General features: G+C 46.7%; 1 protein-coding gene across 2 annotated transcripts in view; it reads right to left on the bottom strand.

Annotated features, from left to right (window-relative positions):
- HIF1A (hypoxia inducible factor 1 subunit alpha) overlaps positions 1 to 11,700 on the bottom strand; it is a 33,483-nt gene extending 21,783 nt beyond the window's left edge. Inside the window, exon 1 of one of the 2 annotated variants that reach the window (XM_035551108.1) lies at positions 11,259 to 11,700. In XM_035551108.1, coding sequence (XP_035407001.1) covers positions 11,259 to 11,293 — 35 coding nt within the window. In that variant the 5' untranslated portion in view covers positions 11,294 to 11,700. Of the gene's footprint in view, positions 1 to 10,357; positions 10,807 to 11,258 lie in introns of those variants that run through there. The other variant, XM_035551109.1, reaches the window with a different exon arrangement.
- Positions 11,701 to 13,280: the final 1,580 nt, after the last annotated feature.

Genomic DNA, 13,280 nt, shown 5'->3' on the forward strand with positions numbered 1-13,280 from the left:
CCCTCTTACTATATATTTCCTTACGAGAAAGGCTACTACTATAGATAGATGGTTAAACTGTACAGCACAACAGCTTGCTATTTTTAGCTGTTGTTGAAAACTAAGCTGTAACTAATCTGAGTAAAACCCAGCAATTTAAATAGGAAGATTAATCTCCAGCTTCAAAGAGCGTTTCTTTACTGGATCAAATTAATGGGGAAAAGGTCTTTCACAAATGAGGGTTAATTACCCAGTGAAGTCAGAGTTACCTCAACAGGGGATGTCACCAGATACAAAAAAGAAAGGCAAAAAAAACCCTTTACTGTTGTAACTAATCTGAGCTTTGCTGCTTCGAGTTGCACAAAGTAAATGAAAAAGCACGGTGCATGCAGCTGCCCACAAATTTCTGCGTAGTCAATTAAAGGACTTGGAGTTCCCATACAGAAAATACATCTCTGGAGTGAGCTCTGTCAGCTAGAATAAAAAGGGAGCTCAAGGAAGGGGCCTTTAGACACTACGACATGAACTAGCACTAAGATTAAATAAGTCACACAATTGAAGAGCCATTTCAGAAGTGTCTATGCTTAAAAAAGTTTCTTTTTGCTTTAAAATGCTTTGTAATGTATGCTTTAAAAAAGTCATGGTTTCCACAGCAGACGTATCCTGTAAGGGGAACGGGAACCCGAGTCCCATTTAAAAGAAAAACAACTTCAGAACTATTGCAACCTTCTGCTATCTGTTTCACATAAAAGAAAACCATCTAAGGATTCAGAACAAAGATCTCCATTGAAGAGTAGATTATACATGCAATGAAAATATCAGAAATGCCCATTCTAGGCAGGAAATTGCATGCATTTTCAGGTATGTTTCCTGCCTGATTTCAGTGCCAGACATTCGTTTCCATTTTGTGTTCCCACCACCAGAATACAGAAGCAGAAATCAATCTAACGCAGGATACACACCACAGCTCACAGAAAACAGTGCTCTGCTGACAATTTTAAGACCAATACTTGGCACAGCTTACACGTTAAAGATGTTCACATGTAATGGCTGAACAAACAACCGAGTTCCCAAAGCTACCCGACTCAGACACCCGAAGCAAAACCATATTTCACCACCAGGATTCACTGCAGCTGAACCGAGGGCTCAGCTGAAGGATATTACCCAGGCTCCCACTCCTGCCCCAGACGAGAAGGGCTTTAAAAGAAGGCAGGATGAATATAAACAAAGTTTTACAGCAGGCTTTCGCAGCAAGAGCCAGCCCAGCAGCCTTCAGAGCCCACCAGCAGCAACCACGCGTGCACCAGTTACAGACGTCAACGCAGCCTCCGTACTCGAATGTACAACTCCTGTAATTACGGCCACACGGACTACTGGGGCCACAGCATCTTTCTTAAACAACGTGTCGTTCACCGAATCGTCTCAAAGACCCCACCACGGCACGTTTCTACAAGCGGCTCCACGGTCTTCTAAAAATAATCCCGTTTTCCTCTCCTCAAGTATAAAACCAGTCCATGGCCACACTGAAAGCTGCCTCGTTCCTCCTTACTTAACACCACTAACAGAGACCAAGAACAACCCTGGAAAATGCCATTAGTAACCAGTACTTTTAAATTAAAAATTGCTAATGAGATTTAAGACCTGCACACTGACCAATTTTTATACGTGTGGCATATGAACTTTGTCTCCTTCTAATTTCTTAAATCATCACCCAGTGTCAAAGAAAACTACACCGTGTACACAGCATTACATTAAGTTTTATTTTCTTCTGTACGTTGCTTTACTGCTATTTATTTTCGATCCTTCCTAGCTGCACACTTGTTCGTACTGACTTACTGTTCCTCTACTCAGATTTCTCCCTCTGTACGTGTTTTCAACTCCCGTGTTAAACAGCTATTGTGAACACGGGAATTAATCCAGCCTCATCTTTCCTGATTCAGGTCTGAGAACGTTCTTAAAAAGTTATAAACATCTCGTGTTAGTGATTCACAGTCTCCTTTTCAGAATTGTTTTCTACAATTGAGTGAATTTGTATACTGCATTTAAACAGTTTCACAGAAGTGTACCACGTGGAAAGAACATAATCCAAATGAATAAAGCATCTCAAATGCAGTAACATCTCCTTATTGAGCTTTAAGTGGCTTTCAGTTCTGATCGCCTTCATTTGCCAACACAAGATTTCATATGCAGTGCTTCCGTGTCAGAAGCAAACTCTCCTGAGACCGTCAAACTAGCACCAGCAATAGCAGGCTTAGAAGACCACCAGGGTCACAAAGAACATCTTCTACAACACAGCTTTGTTTTTCTTTAAGCAACAAAGAGGACAAGATGCAGCTATCGCAACAGAACCATACGTTAACGCTGTATGTTGATTGAGGGTATTTGAACTCGGAAAGGAGACGTGTAAGTGGCCTTGTGTTTAGCCCTTCAGGTTGAATTTTCTCCTGCAGTTGCAAGGAAATGGTCATCAGCCTAAAAGGGAGCTTCTGCCAGCACAGCCGTGCGGGACAGAGGCACAGCTCCTGGTCCGCAGCCGCGTCCCAGCAGGTACCTCCACAGGGGCATCGCCACGCCGCTGTAACCAAAACCTCACGCCGACGGCTCTCACCTGCCACCACGCAGCAGTACACGTGGACATGGGCTTGCTGGAAGGGCATGGGCTGCCCATAAGCATGCTAGAGCAGGGCTCTGCTCTTCAGGCTGCGCTGAATCATTTGATTTCGCTGTGGTTAGATTCGCTCAGGGCTGCTGGTCACAACGCTTACCGAATTGTTCTTCCATGGAAAGAGGACCCAGATGAGCCCAGTGCTTACCACAAACTAGCACAGCACAATTCAACTTCCATAAAGAGGCCTTCATAAGAAAACCAGGTTTACAACGTAAGCAGAGCACCACTCAAATCCGCTTTTTTAAACATAGGGCAAGCGCACGATGAAGTATTTTTTAAAAACACACAAACAACCCCCAGCCCATCTTCTGCCCAGCACACGCAGAGAATATGCCTGCTTGTCTTAAAAAACAGGAGGAACGCCAGGCAGCAGGGCGAGGAAGAGGAGGGCCAGAGGACCTTCATCCTGTGTGCCACCTCGCAGGACTGCCTGCTGCTGGCACCCGGCCTCCCGAGAGCAGGGAAAGGCATTTCAGACGCCGCTCTCCGACACGTAACGCAGAGTCGGAACTTCCAGGTGAAGGAATCGTCGAGGGACGGGCTTTCCAGGAACTGTAGTGAACTTCCATGCAAATTTTCCACAAGTCTTCCTTTGCAGGTTGGTGTGGAAGGGCGCTCCTTCCTTCCTGCTCCAGCTGCGCTGCACAATTAGCACGAGCTCTCAGCTACCGGCTCACGATGAACTCCGGGCTGCGGCTTCATCTCTTCTCGCTTTGATGTGATTTTAAGTACCACTGCTTTTGCCATTACGGCCAATCTATCAGTTTTCCTTATTGTGTAATCTGTGTAGAATAACCAACACCCTGATCTCCTGCGCAGTCACAAGCATGTGATCTTCTAGATGAAAGTCGTGCTCGTTATGAATTAATGAACTTTAAAGCCCAGCAATCTAACACAGAAAATTAGTTACTATATTTAAAGAATTTCTAAGATTTTAAAAGAAATTTAACGGCAAAAACTAGTGTAATATTAAGGCACAGAAACCACACTTCTATATGTAAACTATTGGTTAAACTTCATTCCTTTGTACATTTTCTTCTGACAAAGCAATTTAAGCTGCTTTCTTTACATTATTATGGTTATTTAAGGGCATTTAACATAATTTGAACACCACTAAAAGCCTTTTAACTGAAAAAAAACTAACAAATCAAGAGCAAGCAGACAGTTCAAACTGAGTTAGCTTCTGAACGAGCAGTGCTTTGAAACCCATTGCTACCTGCAGAGTGACAGTGGGGGCTGGCTCTCCTTGAGAGCTACATGGTAAGCAAAATACAGGGAGAGATTTCACTACCAGGACCATGAGGTCTGTATAAACAGATGTCTTACAAACAGGTAAATGATGGCATAAAAGAGCCAGCAGCAGTCTGGCACTCCTAAACCTAGTGCGAGACCACACTTCCAAGATTATCCATCAACTGTGTTTGGCCTTGTGCTGACCTGGAAACCCTCCTGCTCCCTGCTTAGAAAGCATAAGAAGGTAAAAGCTTCCAAATTTAGTATTTCTAATTATGAACATGGTGAAATGATTCTGCTGTGTCTTACTATACAGTGTAACCCCCAGATATTTTCACTGTGCATAGTAATTTACTGTGTAAAAATAACCATAGGACATACAAAGGCTGTTTGTAAGAAAATTCTGACTTTTTTTTCAACCATTTGGCTGTTTTCTTTTAAATAGCTGTACTCTATCCTTCAGGAGAAATGATGCGTGGTTGGTAAATCATGCTTATTACTGAAGAAAAAAAAACAACTACACGAAGATGATGCCTGGACAGAACTAACCTCCAAGTGCTCACCCCCCCTCAACACTCTTGCTGTTAATAGCTCTTGCTTCAGCCAGGCTCACAAAGATGAAAAACACATCCCTAAGATGGGTTCATCACTTGACCTCGCAGCTAACACTGTTTTAGTTAGGAACTAGTCTATCTTCACACAGGTGGAGACTCGAGTTTTCCAGAGCAGAGGCTGAAGGTTTTTCCTCACTGCTTCAACGCAGGTTCTTCGCCTCGTCTCTTCACCTTGCATTCCTCAACTGCTTTCGCCTAGCAGGGTATTTCATGATCAAAGGTTTTGTTTAAGAACAAATTAAAAAAAATAGAAATAAGCGATATAAAATTGTATTTTTCTGTATGAATAAAGAACAAACAGATCCACTGAGCAGTCAAGAAAAATGCTTACATCAGTAGCCAAGATAAAGAGCCTGCCGCAACGTCAGTTCTACAGCCAGTAGATTCAATAGTTTGCAAGAAAAAAAGCCTCTTCTGAAGGACTGAGCACTGAATACTCCTGTTATCAGCTGAATCGCTTCCATTTAGAGTGTCCTGTTCGCAGCCTTTGTACTTGACATGATTACTTCAAGTCTTCTGTTCCGTGGAATATATTCCCATCTCTTCCAGCAGGTGTAAGCATGGGGAAAATATGAGGAGGCAAGCCTCTGAACTCCCTTCCAGCCTAGCTGGTTCATTAATAACTCTCAGTTGTGAGCAGCATGAAATAATTCCACAAAAACAAGGTTCCTGGCCTCGGTGTTCTTTTCCTTCTTGAAACATAATCTTCCTAAACCAAAACCAGATGGGCGCTATCGGTTAAGACTGACGGGATCACGATGCATTCTGGTAAACCACACGGGGCAGCTTTTTCAGGTAACACATCCAGGATCGTTACAAAAGGAGTTGAAAGGGATACTTAGTAAGGTACTTGGGATATTAATGAGTTGTTTGGTAAAACCTTCCGCTGCTGTAAATATAATAGCAGAAATTTCTTCACACAAACGCGATGATTCAGTTCCCTCAATTCTTCACTTGAAATTCAGGCTCTATTTTAACGTGGCGAGTTATAAAATCTGTTGTAACATTTTTCCTCTGAATGCTTAACAAGTATTCATTCATACCACCCCAAATTAAACAGAACTTGCAGTTTCTCTACAGTCTATAATGCACACGGCATTTATTATGTATTAGATATCTTAAAGGAACTAGGAATGGATCTACTTGAAGCACCAGTTCTCCACCGTCCACAGACACCATGTGAAACAGGTTGGTAAAAATATCTCAACATTTTAAAACACATTTTTGTACAAGTCACCGCATCATCAGGCTGCAACAGAAAGAAATGACGAATTATGCATATGACGAAACCCATCAATGCACTTCGAGATATCAATTCTGATATCTTGGATCAAATCCCCAGGCTGGTACGAACAGGCATAGCTTCAATGAACCCGTGCTAATTTACATCAACTGAGGCTATGGCTCCACATCAAAGAAGCCTAAAGCATTCGTCACCAACATAAACTGTATTTAAAAATACATATATGCTGGCATGTATTCACTTATGTTTCTAAATTTCAGAGCTTAATTTTCATAGGGTTTTATTTTAAGATAAATAACAGATCTCAGTAGAGGAAAAACTTAATAGCATTCACATCCAACTCTAATTTGGAAACCTGTATCTTTCCTGAATTTTCTGTCATTAATTAAAACGCAAAGGCTCCTCTTTTCTCCTGGGCCATTTCTGTAGTTCCCAATGTCATAAACGCCCCAAGCACCTCCTGTTTCAGAGCGATACTCGGTGCAAAACAGATTCTCCTGCATGATCTTCTGCCTGCCCTAATACAAAAGGGGGTTCTTGAGAGAGGCTCCAAAATGCTCAAACTTTCTCAAATCCAAAAGAGAAAGGGCTGTTATGACATGAAAAGATGAGTAAGGCCTACGTTCTTTCCATGCATTGCCTAGGATTTTTTGAGGCATGTAAACACCTGCCTATGTTGAGATAAAAGCAGCATTTGGGTTGATGACTCGCAATCTGGAACGTTCCTTCCTTTTGGACATCAGCTAGCAACACAAGAGGTGGGAAACAGGTTACTACACCTTACTAAGGTTCTTGCAAGATGTGTTTTTGTTTTGAAGTTGCTTTGTTTTTAAAGAACACACATGGTAATCTGATCTGTATTTGCATCTCCTTGAAAGAGCAGTATCATCAGGAAAATCTGGGTACTCCCGTTGCCACTGCTGAACCAGGCGGTACCTCCCACCTGGGTTTACTTCACAATGCATACGAATTATTTTGTTGGCATATCATAACACCAAGCTCTTCACAAATAAGTGGAGACAATACTGCTGATTTTTTTCCCCTGCAGTACACAAAACTGAATACACAAACCCAGTGGTTTCTGCGATACGACATCCCCCTGAACTCTGGAAAGTCTCATGAGAACCTAGCTGAAATCCAGCCCTCTAACACGCATTAGTGTAATTTTATTACCGTGCAGAACGAACGCACAAGAATTTAATCCATTTCGTTAGATCAGCTCGGTGAGAGTCTCCACGGCTTTCAGATCAGAAGCACACCGAAGAACAGGCACACTCGTAGGAACCTCAGAACGGCTCGTGCTTACACCACAATACTGCTGACATTCGCTGGTGCTGGTAAGAGTTGATTTTGTTCCTTTTCCACTTCGCCATCAGCAATCAGACTCTTGGAAACGACTTTATGAACTCCAGGCATACAATTCAAGGATACGAAGGAACAAAGGTCTACAAGCTGTGCTCACAACATGCGGAGGAGGAAGTAAACTCTGGCTGTTGCATTGCTGCCCAGTCTTACTCTCGGTAACAGGACGGCCTCTCTCCAGGAGGCAGCAGGATCGGCACAGCACCGCGTGTCCACCCTGCTTCGCAAGGCTTACAGAACCCTAACGTAGCCTTAACCTAAGCTAAAGAAGCCCTCGATGGCCATTCCTCAGGAAAGAGAAGCCTACCAGAAAATGGGGATCACAATTAGAAGAGGAAATAAGGTGGATTATCAACTTTACACCTCTGCCTTTAAATCGATAGTTCGCTAATTGCCAGGCTTTGGGTGCCATGACCAGTACACAGCTACACCTGCCCTCCCCACGGCCCAAAACGCGTCAAGGTAAGCCTCCTGAGAAACAAATAACATTTATACAGAAGGTAGCTTCCCAAAAGAGCTTTAAACTACATAAAATAAAAGCGTTTTACCATCCCAGCCCCCCGACACATCTACAGCAGACCTCTCCACAAGGACCACTCGCGGCTGTTCCAAGCACGCCAGCCCAAGGGCCCCAGACAGAGCAAATATCACTGAACAAAACCCAGAAATCTTCTCCTGCTACTTCCATGAACGTGCTACCAGATACTCAAATCTCCACTGATACAAGCAGACCAAAGTGCCAAGAGTTCAAAATTTTAAGAAGTGTATCTGCAGTAGACAAACCCTCCCCAGCTGTTCCTCCCCGGTTTTCTGTGCCTCAATAACCACGAGGCAGAGCTGCAGCAACGTGCTGTTGCCTTCATCTTTAGTGGGCACTGAAAAGTAGATTCCGATCACTTTTGCTGAAGATACTTCAAAACCATTTTGTGTTTGAGGAAGTGACAAAGAACAGACAACTCAGGCAATACCATTCAAGTCCTAAGGCAAGCCAAACAATGCAGGAAAATCCAGAAAGCAGTAAAACCAACCACTTCTATGTAAGCCATAAACCACTCTCCCCTCCCTGTACCTGCAAGTAGATTCTGCATAAGATTTAGAAAGTTTTCTCCTCTTCATACAACACAGAAAGGTACAGTTATAGTATACACAAAAGGGTTTTGTATTAGCTTTCAACCCCATTAACAGCGGCTCAGTACCACCAGCACTGAAAGAAATTAACAGGCAAAAAGCAGTGTACAATCCTAAAAACCTCACATAGGTTTAAGAAAGCCAGCAGCAGTCATTGCCCCTTTCACAGGCAGTGGCACAGGACCAGGGCTTCTCAGCCAGATTCTGGAGCCGGACCACAGTGGCAGAGACAGAACAGAAAACCCCTGGTCTTTCAGATCATCCTCTCAGATACCAGACGATACAGTTCAAGTACCAACTATGAGAAACTGAAAAGCTGAAGTTTTTCTGCAAGACGCTCAAGTCAGGATGTTAAAGCATAGTGCTTTATACCATCTTAAGTCTGGCACTCAAGAAAATACTTTTTAAAAACCTTCTGCTTGTCATTTTTATTTAGCACTCATACCATTACATATATATATTTATGCTATAAGTAAGGACTTAAAACAATCCAAGATTCATTTTTCCAATGTATCTATTTACCAGCTGCAGGCCCTTACCAAAGCAACTAGTAACCCTAGGTGGTGCATTTACTTAAAGCATTGCAAGATGTGCTCTCCTAATAGCAAAGTGTCATACCACAGAACTGAGGAAAAACTTTTCATGGCATGAGCCATCTGTATACTACAGTTCGTTAAAAGAACATTGAGAAAGTCAAATTTCTATATAAGAGCCTTAAATTTGACTAAAATGGGAGTTAATAAGCAAGCAAAGCTCCCAACAATGCTTTTATTCACTCTACATGCAGAAACAAACTGAGTCCTTGAAACACATGTGAAAAAAGACCAGGAGCACACGAAAGTGACCCAGGTACTGAAGAACAGCTAAAACCCACAGAGCCGGCAATACATAACAGCATTACCCATGCATACAGGGGGTCAGGATTCCGTAAGAACTCAAATGAGATCTACAGAAGTTCGGGACTGCCTAACAGAATGGGTTCAACAAACCTGTAAGTGAATCTGTGCTAACAGTTACTATGATGACGAGATTTCACTTATGTAAGAATGAGGTACACACTGGGTCAAATTTCATAATTTCTGCATCCCACAGCACATAATTAGCAAACAACAAGCTTCACTTTAACTCTCAAGAGCTAAACACTACCCAAACACAAGCACACAGAGGGATGAGGAGCGAAACAAGCCCAACGCATGGTGAAAGCAAGGCACACTACATCTACAATCAGCCAAAGTTTTTATCATCGAAGAACAGTCTGGAAGGTATTTTCCCTAAAGGTATCCTGAACAGGGACACTGGCAAACCTAAAGCCTTCTAAAACAACCCCCCGGTTCTTGAGCAATGTTTGGGATTTTCAATAAGTTCTCTTGTGAGCTCACATCCTTCCTTTTTTGCTTAGCCATCTTTGCTCAACTGCAGACTCGCAGCCCCAGGATGAGCGTACCACAGACACAGCTTTATGTTTTAATTTAAAACATACCCTACAACAGAGGTAACCTCAATATTCCTTGCTATTTTAGAAGAAACATTCCCAACCTTGAACTCGGTCTACAGGAAGCAGAAGGCAACAAATGCTCTTTCTTAAGCTCTCCCTTTAGGAAGGGCAGGATAAGCTACGCATACTGATTCTTACATTCTGAAGAAAGCAGATTACATCCAGGACAAGGAAATTGCAAAAAAAAAAGTACCCAAGTGGGACAGAATGGTAAGTAAAAAAAATAACAAACGCTCGAGGACAAAGCAAACAGCAACAGAAGAAAAAAAAAAAGTCTCAAAGCCCCTTTCCAGCCTTGCCACCAAATTAGGCCAGCAGAGCACAGAACAGAACAATCATTTCTGTTGCAACATTTTCTCTGCAGCTTCTCAATAGTTATTAGCTTTGAGAAGAAGAAAAAAAAGGGTTACAGGACTGTAGATATTTCATTAGACTAAAAGCTCCTGCTCCTCCACCCCACCACTCTCACAACTTGAAATCATCATTCAGATGATACCGTCCTGGACGTGAAGCCCAGGGGCAGAGCACGCCGTATTCCCGAGCCCCACGCTCTGCATACACAGCTCCGGCTCAGCACAAAGCTAAACATCCATTTTAAAGGCCAGCAACTCAGACTCCCTTCCAAGGCGACTTACATGCTTCATCCTCACTCCATTTAGCCTGCTCGGATGACCTCCTGACACAAAAGCAGAGATAACCCATCTAAAAAAGGGTATCGGTATCAATACAAACAAACGCTGTTTTCTGCAGATAGCAATTACAGCAATTAATCCCTCCACGAAGCACGCTGGGGGAGCATCCAATCGAAAAAATCCGATCACCTAAATACTCCAACTCCATAACTTCGCTACGTAACAAAAGCTTTCAAGGCTTTTATTCCCCCCCTCTTTCTAATTTGAGCTAGCAATCCGCGGTGAATTATTCATACTTCTCAACTCACATTGTTCGGCAGCCCTCCTCCTCCTCCTCTCTCCCCCCCCCCCTTTGCTTTTCTCAAGCTCGGTAATCTAAAATCTTCCCTTTCTGAACAAAACCCGGGCAGAACAGGGAATCAAAGCCTCGGTGGCCGCCCCCACTGGAGCACACCCGATCCCACCTCCCTTTTCCCAAACAACCGCGGTCGCCCCGAGCTGCCCCCAGCACGACCATTTAGGACCCTACCAGACTTCCCACAGCACCGGTGCCGAGCCAGACACACACGTTTCCCCTTTCGCCACCCTGTCCCCAACACGCTTCCCCCACTCTGGGTTTTTAATTACGAATACACCCCGCTATAACCCGCCGCCCCCAGCCGGCCGGGCCGCAGGGCGCTGAGGGGCCGCAGCTCGGGAGCCCCCCGGGCAGCGGGGAGCCGGGCTCCCCCGCCGACAAAATGGCGACGTGGACGAGGAGGAGGAGGAGGAGGAGGGAGGATGAAAGAGCGAAGCGCGCTGCGGGGAGCCGGGCTGGGAGCGTGGGCCTCGGCTGTGGAAAGGGAGGAAGGGCGGTGAGGGTGAGGAGGGTGAGGAGGGGGATGCCCACCCTCTCCCCCGGTACCTTTTCTTGTCGCTGACGCCGCCGGGGCTGTCCATGGCGGCGGCCTGGCGGCTGCTCCTGCTGCTGCCGCTCGCTGCCTGGCTCCGGGGAGGCTCCAATGGCCGCCGAGGGGCGCGGAGATGGCGGCGCGGCCGGGAAGGGGCCGGCGCTGGGGCCGCGCGGAGCTCAGAGCATCGGGGCAGGCGCCGGGGCCTGCGCCGGGAGGGGAGGTGCGGGAGGAGCCGGGCACGGCGGCGGGGACGGCGGCTGGAGGCGGCGAGGGGCCGGCCGGGGCTGTGCGCGGCGGCGGAGGAGGAGAAGGAGGAGGAGGCAGAGGCGGGCTCGGCCGGCCCGGGCCCTGCGCTGCGCCAGTGAGGAGAGGCGGCGGAGCCCGGCCCCTCGGCCGCCGGGGTCAGCTGAGCAAACAGCTGGGAGGAGGGGGCCGGCGCTTCACGTGGAGAGCTGTGTGCGGGGCGGGACGCGGCACGACACACGACATCTCACGACACGACACGATACGGGGCGCGGATCGCCTAGCCGCCCACCGAGCCCGGCCGTGGTTCTGCCCCCGCACGTTCAGCGGGAGCCGAAATGCCACCCCCATCCCCCCGGCGCGCGTCGCTTCTTCAAATTAAATTTTTTTAAGCCTCTCATCAATTCTTAACTCCTCTTCCCCGAAGTCATAAAGGCGGCCAGCTAACGAGCTTAAAAAGTCACGTTAATTAAAGAGAGTCAGGTGGGCCAGAAGGGAGAGACACGGACAGTTAATCACAGCCGAAGCAGGCTTTTACCACTGAAAAAAAAAACACAATTTTTACCCCAAACACCCAAAGCCGGGAGGCAGGACGGGGGTTGTGGGGGTGCTGCCTGCCCCCACACCCGCCCACTCGTGTCCGTGTCCCCGCTCCGTGCCCGCCGGGGGGCGCCCAAGGGTGGCCGGGGCCGGGGGGCAGCGGCCTGGCCGCCCCCGGCAGCCCCCGCAGCCGGCTCCAGGCTGAACCCGGGGCTCCTGAGGAGCCATTGCAGCGGGGCTGAGGGCATCGTGGTCGCCTCCTGGCCCGAGGGGAGGCAGCCCCGGTGTGGTCGTTGAGGGGTAACCTCTGGGATGGAGAGCCAGGGCACGCTGCAGGGAGGGAATTTATGGCCGAGGTCCGCGCGTGTAAAATTAAAGGCTCCGCAGCCATCTCAGCTATGTTCCCTGAGTCATAAGTGTTTTCAGTTCTGTGGAGAGGTGGAAAGGGTACAAAGGGACTGCAGGGAGCTCCGGGATTCCGGGGGGGCTGAGGGGAGGCCTCATGGCGGCCTGCAGCTCCCTCACGAGGGGAGCAGAGGGGCAGGCGCTGACCTCTGCTCTCTGGGGACAGCGACAGGACCCGAGGGAACGGCATGGAGCTGGGACGGGAGGGTCAGGCTGGGTGTGAGGGAAAGGTTCTTCATCGAGATGGTGGTCAGGGCACTGGGACAGGCCCCCCAGGGCAGTGGTCACGGCACCAAGCCTGCCACAGTTCAAGAAGCACTTGGACACCGCTCTCAGACATATGGTATTAATTTTGTGTGATCCTGCGTGGAGCCAGCAGTTGGACCCGATGATCCTTGTGTGGGTCTCTTCCAACACGGGGTATTCTATGATCTTGTTGGTTTCCTCCAACAGGAACTATAAGTGATCATACGGAGCCGAGCCATATGACACTACTCAGTCGCCATATGACGCTTCTCAGTTCACAGTTCTGCGGTAATGATACCTTTTAAAAAGAAGCTTTGACAGGCATATGTAACATCCTTGCCCTGCTGTATGCACATGTAATGTTGTAGGAAACACCTACAGGGCAAAATGATGTCGTTACAGTACTGTATCTTCCTAACATTTCTGCAGTGGTCTCTGAGCTTCCATGTAATGAGCAGTCATTTTTGCATACAGACATGGCTTGTTTTTAATATTTTTTGAAGAAAAAGCAGTGACCGTGACATTTAATAGAAATCACAGGAAGCGTCTATATGACAGGAAATCACAGGAAGCCTCTGCCTGCACCAGTCTGAGACGCA

The sequence above is a fragment of the Cygnus atratus genome, chromosome 5, assembly GCF_013377495.2.
Source record: "Cygnus atratus isolate AKBS03 ecotype Queensland, Australia chromosome 5, CAtr_DNAZoo_HiC_assembly, whole genome shotgun sequence".
NCBI lineage: Eukaryota > Metazoa > Chordata > Aves > Anseriformes > Anatidae > Cygnus > Cygnus atratus.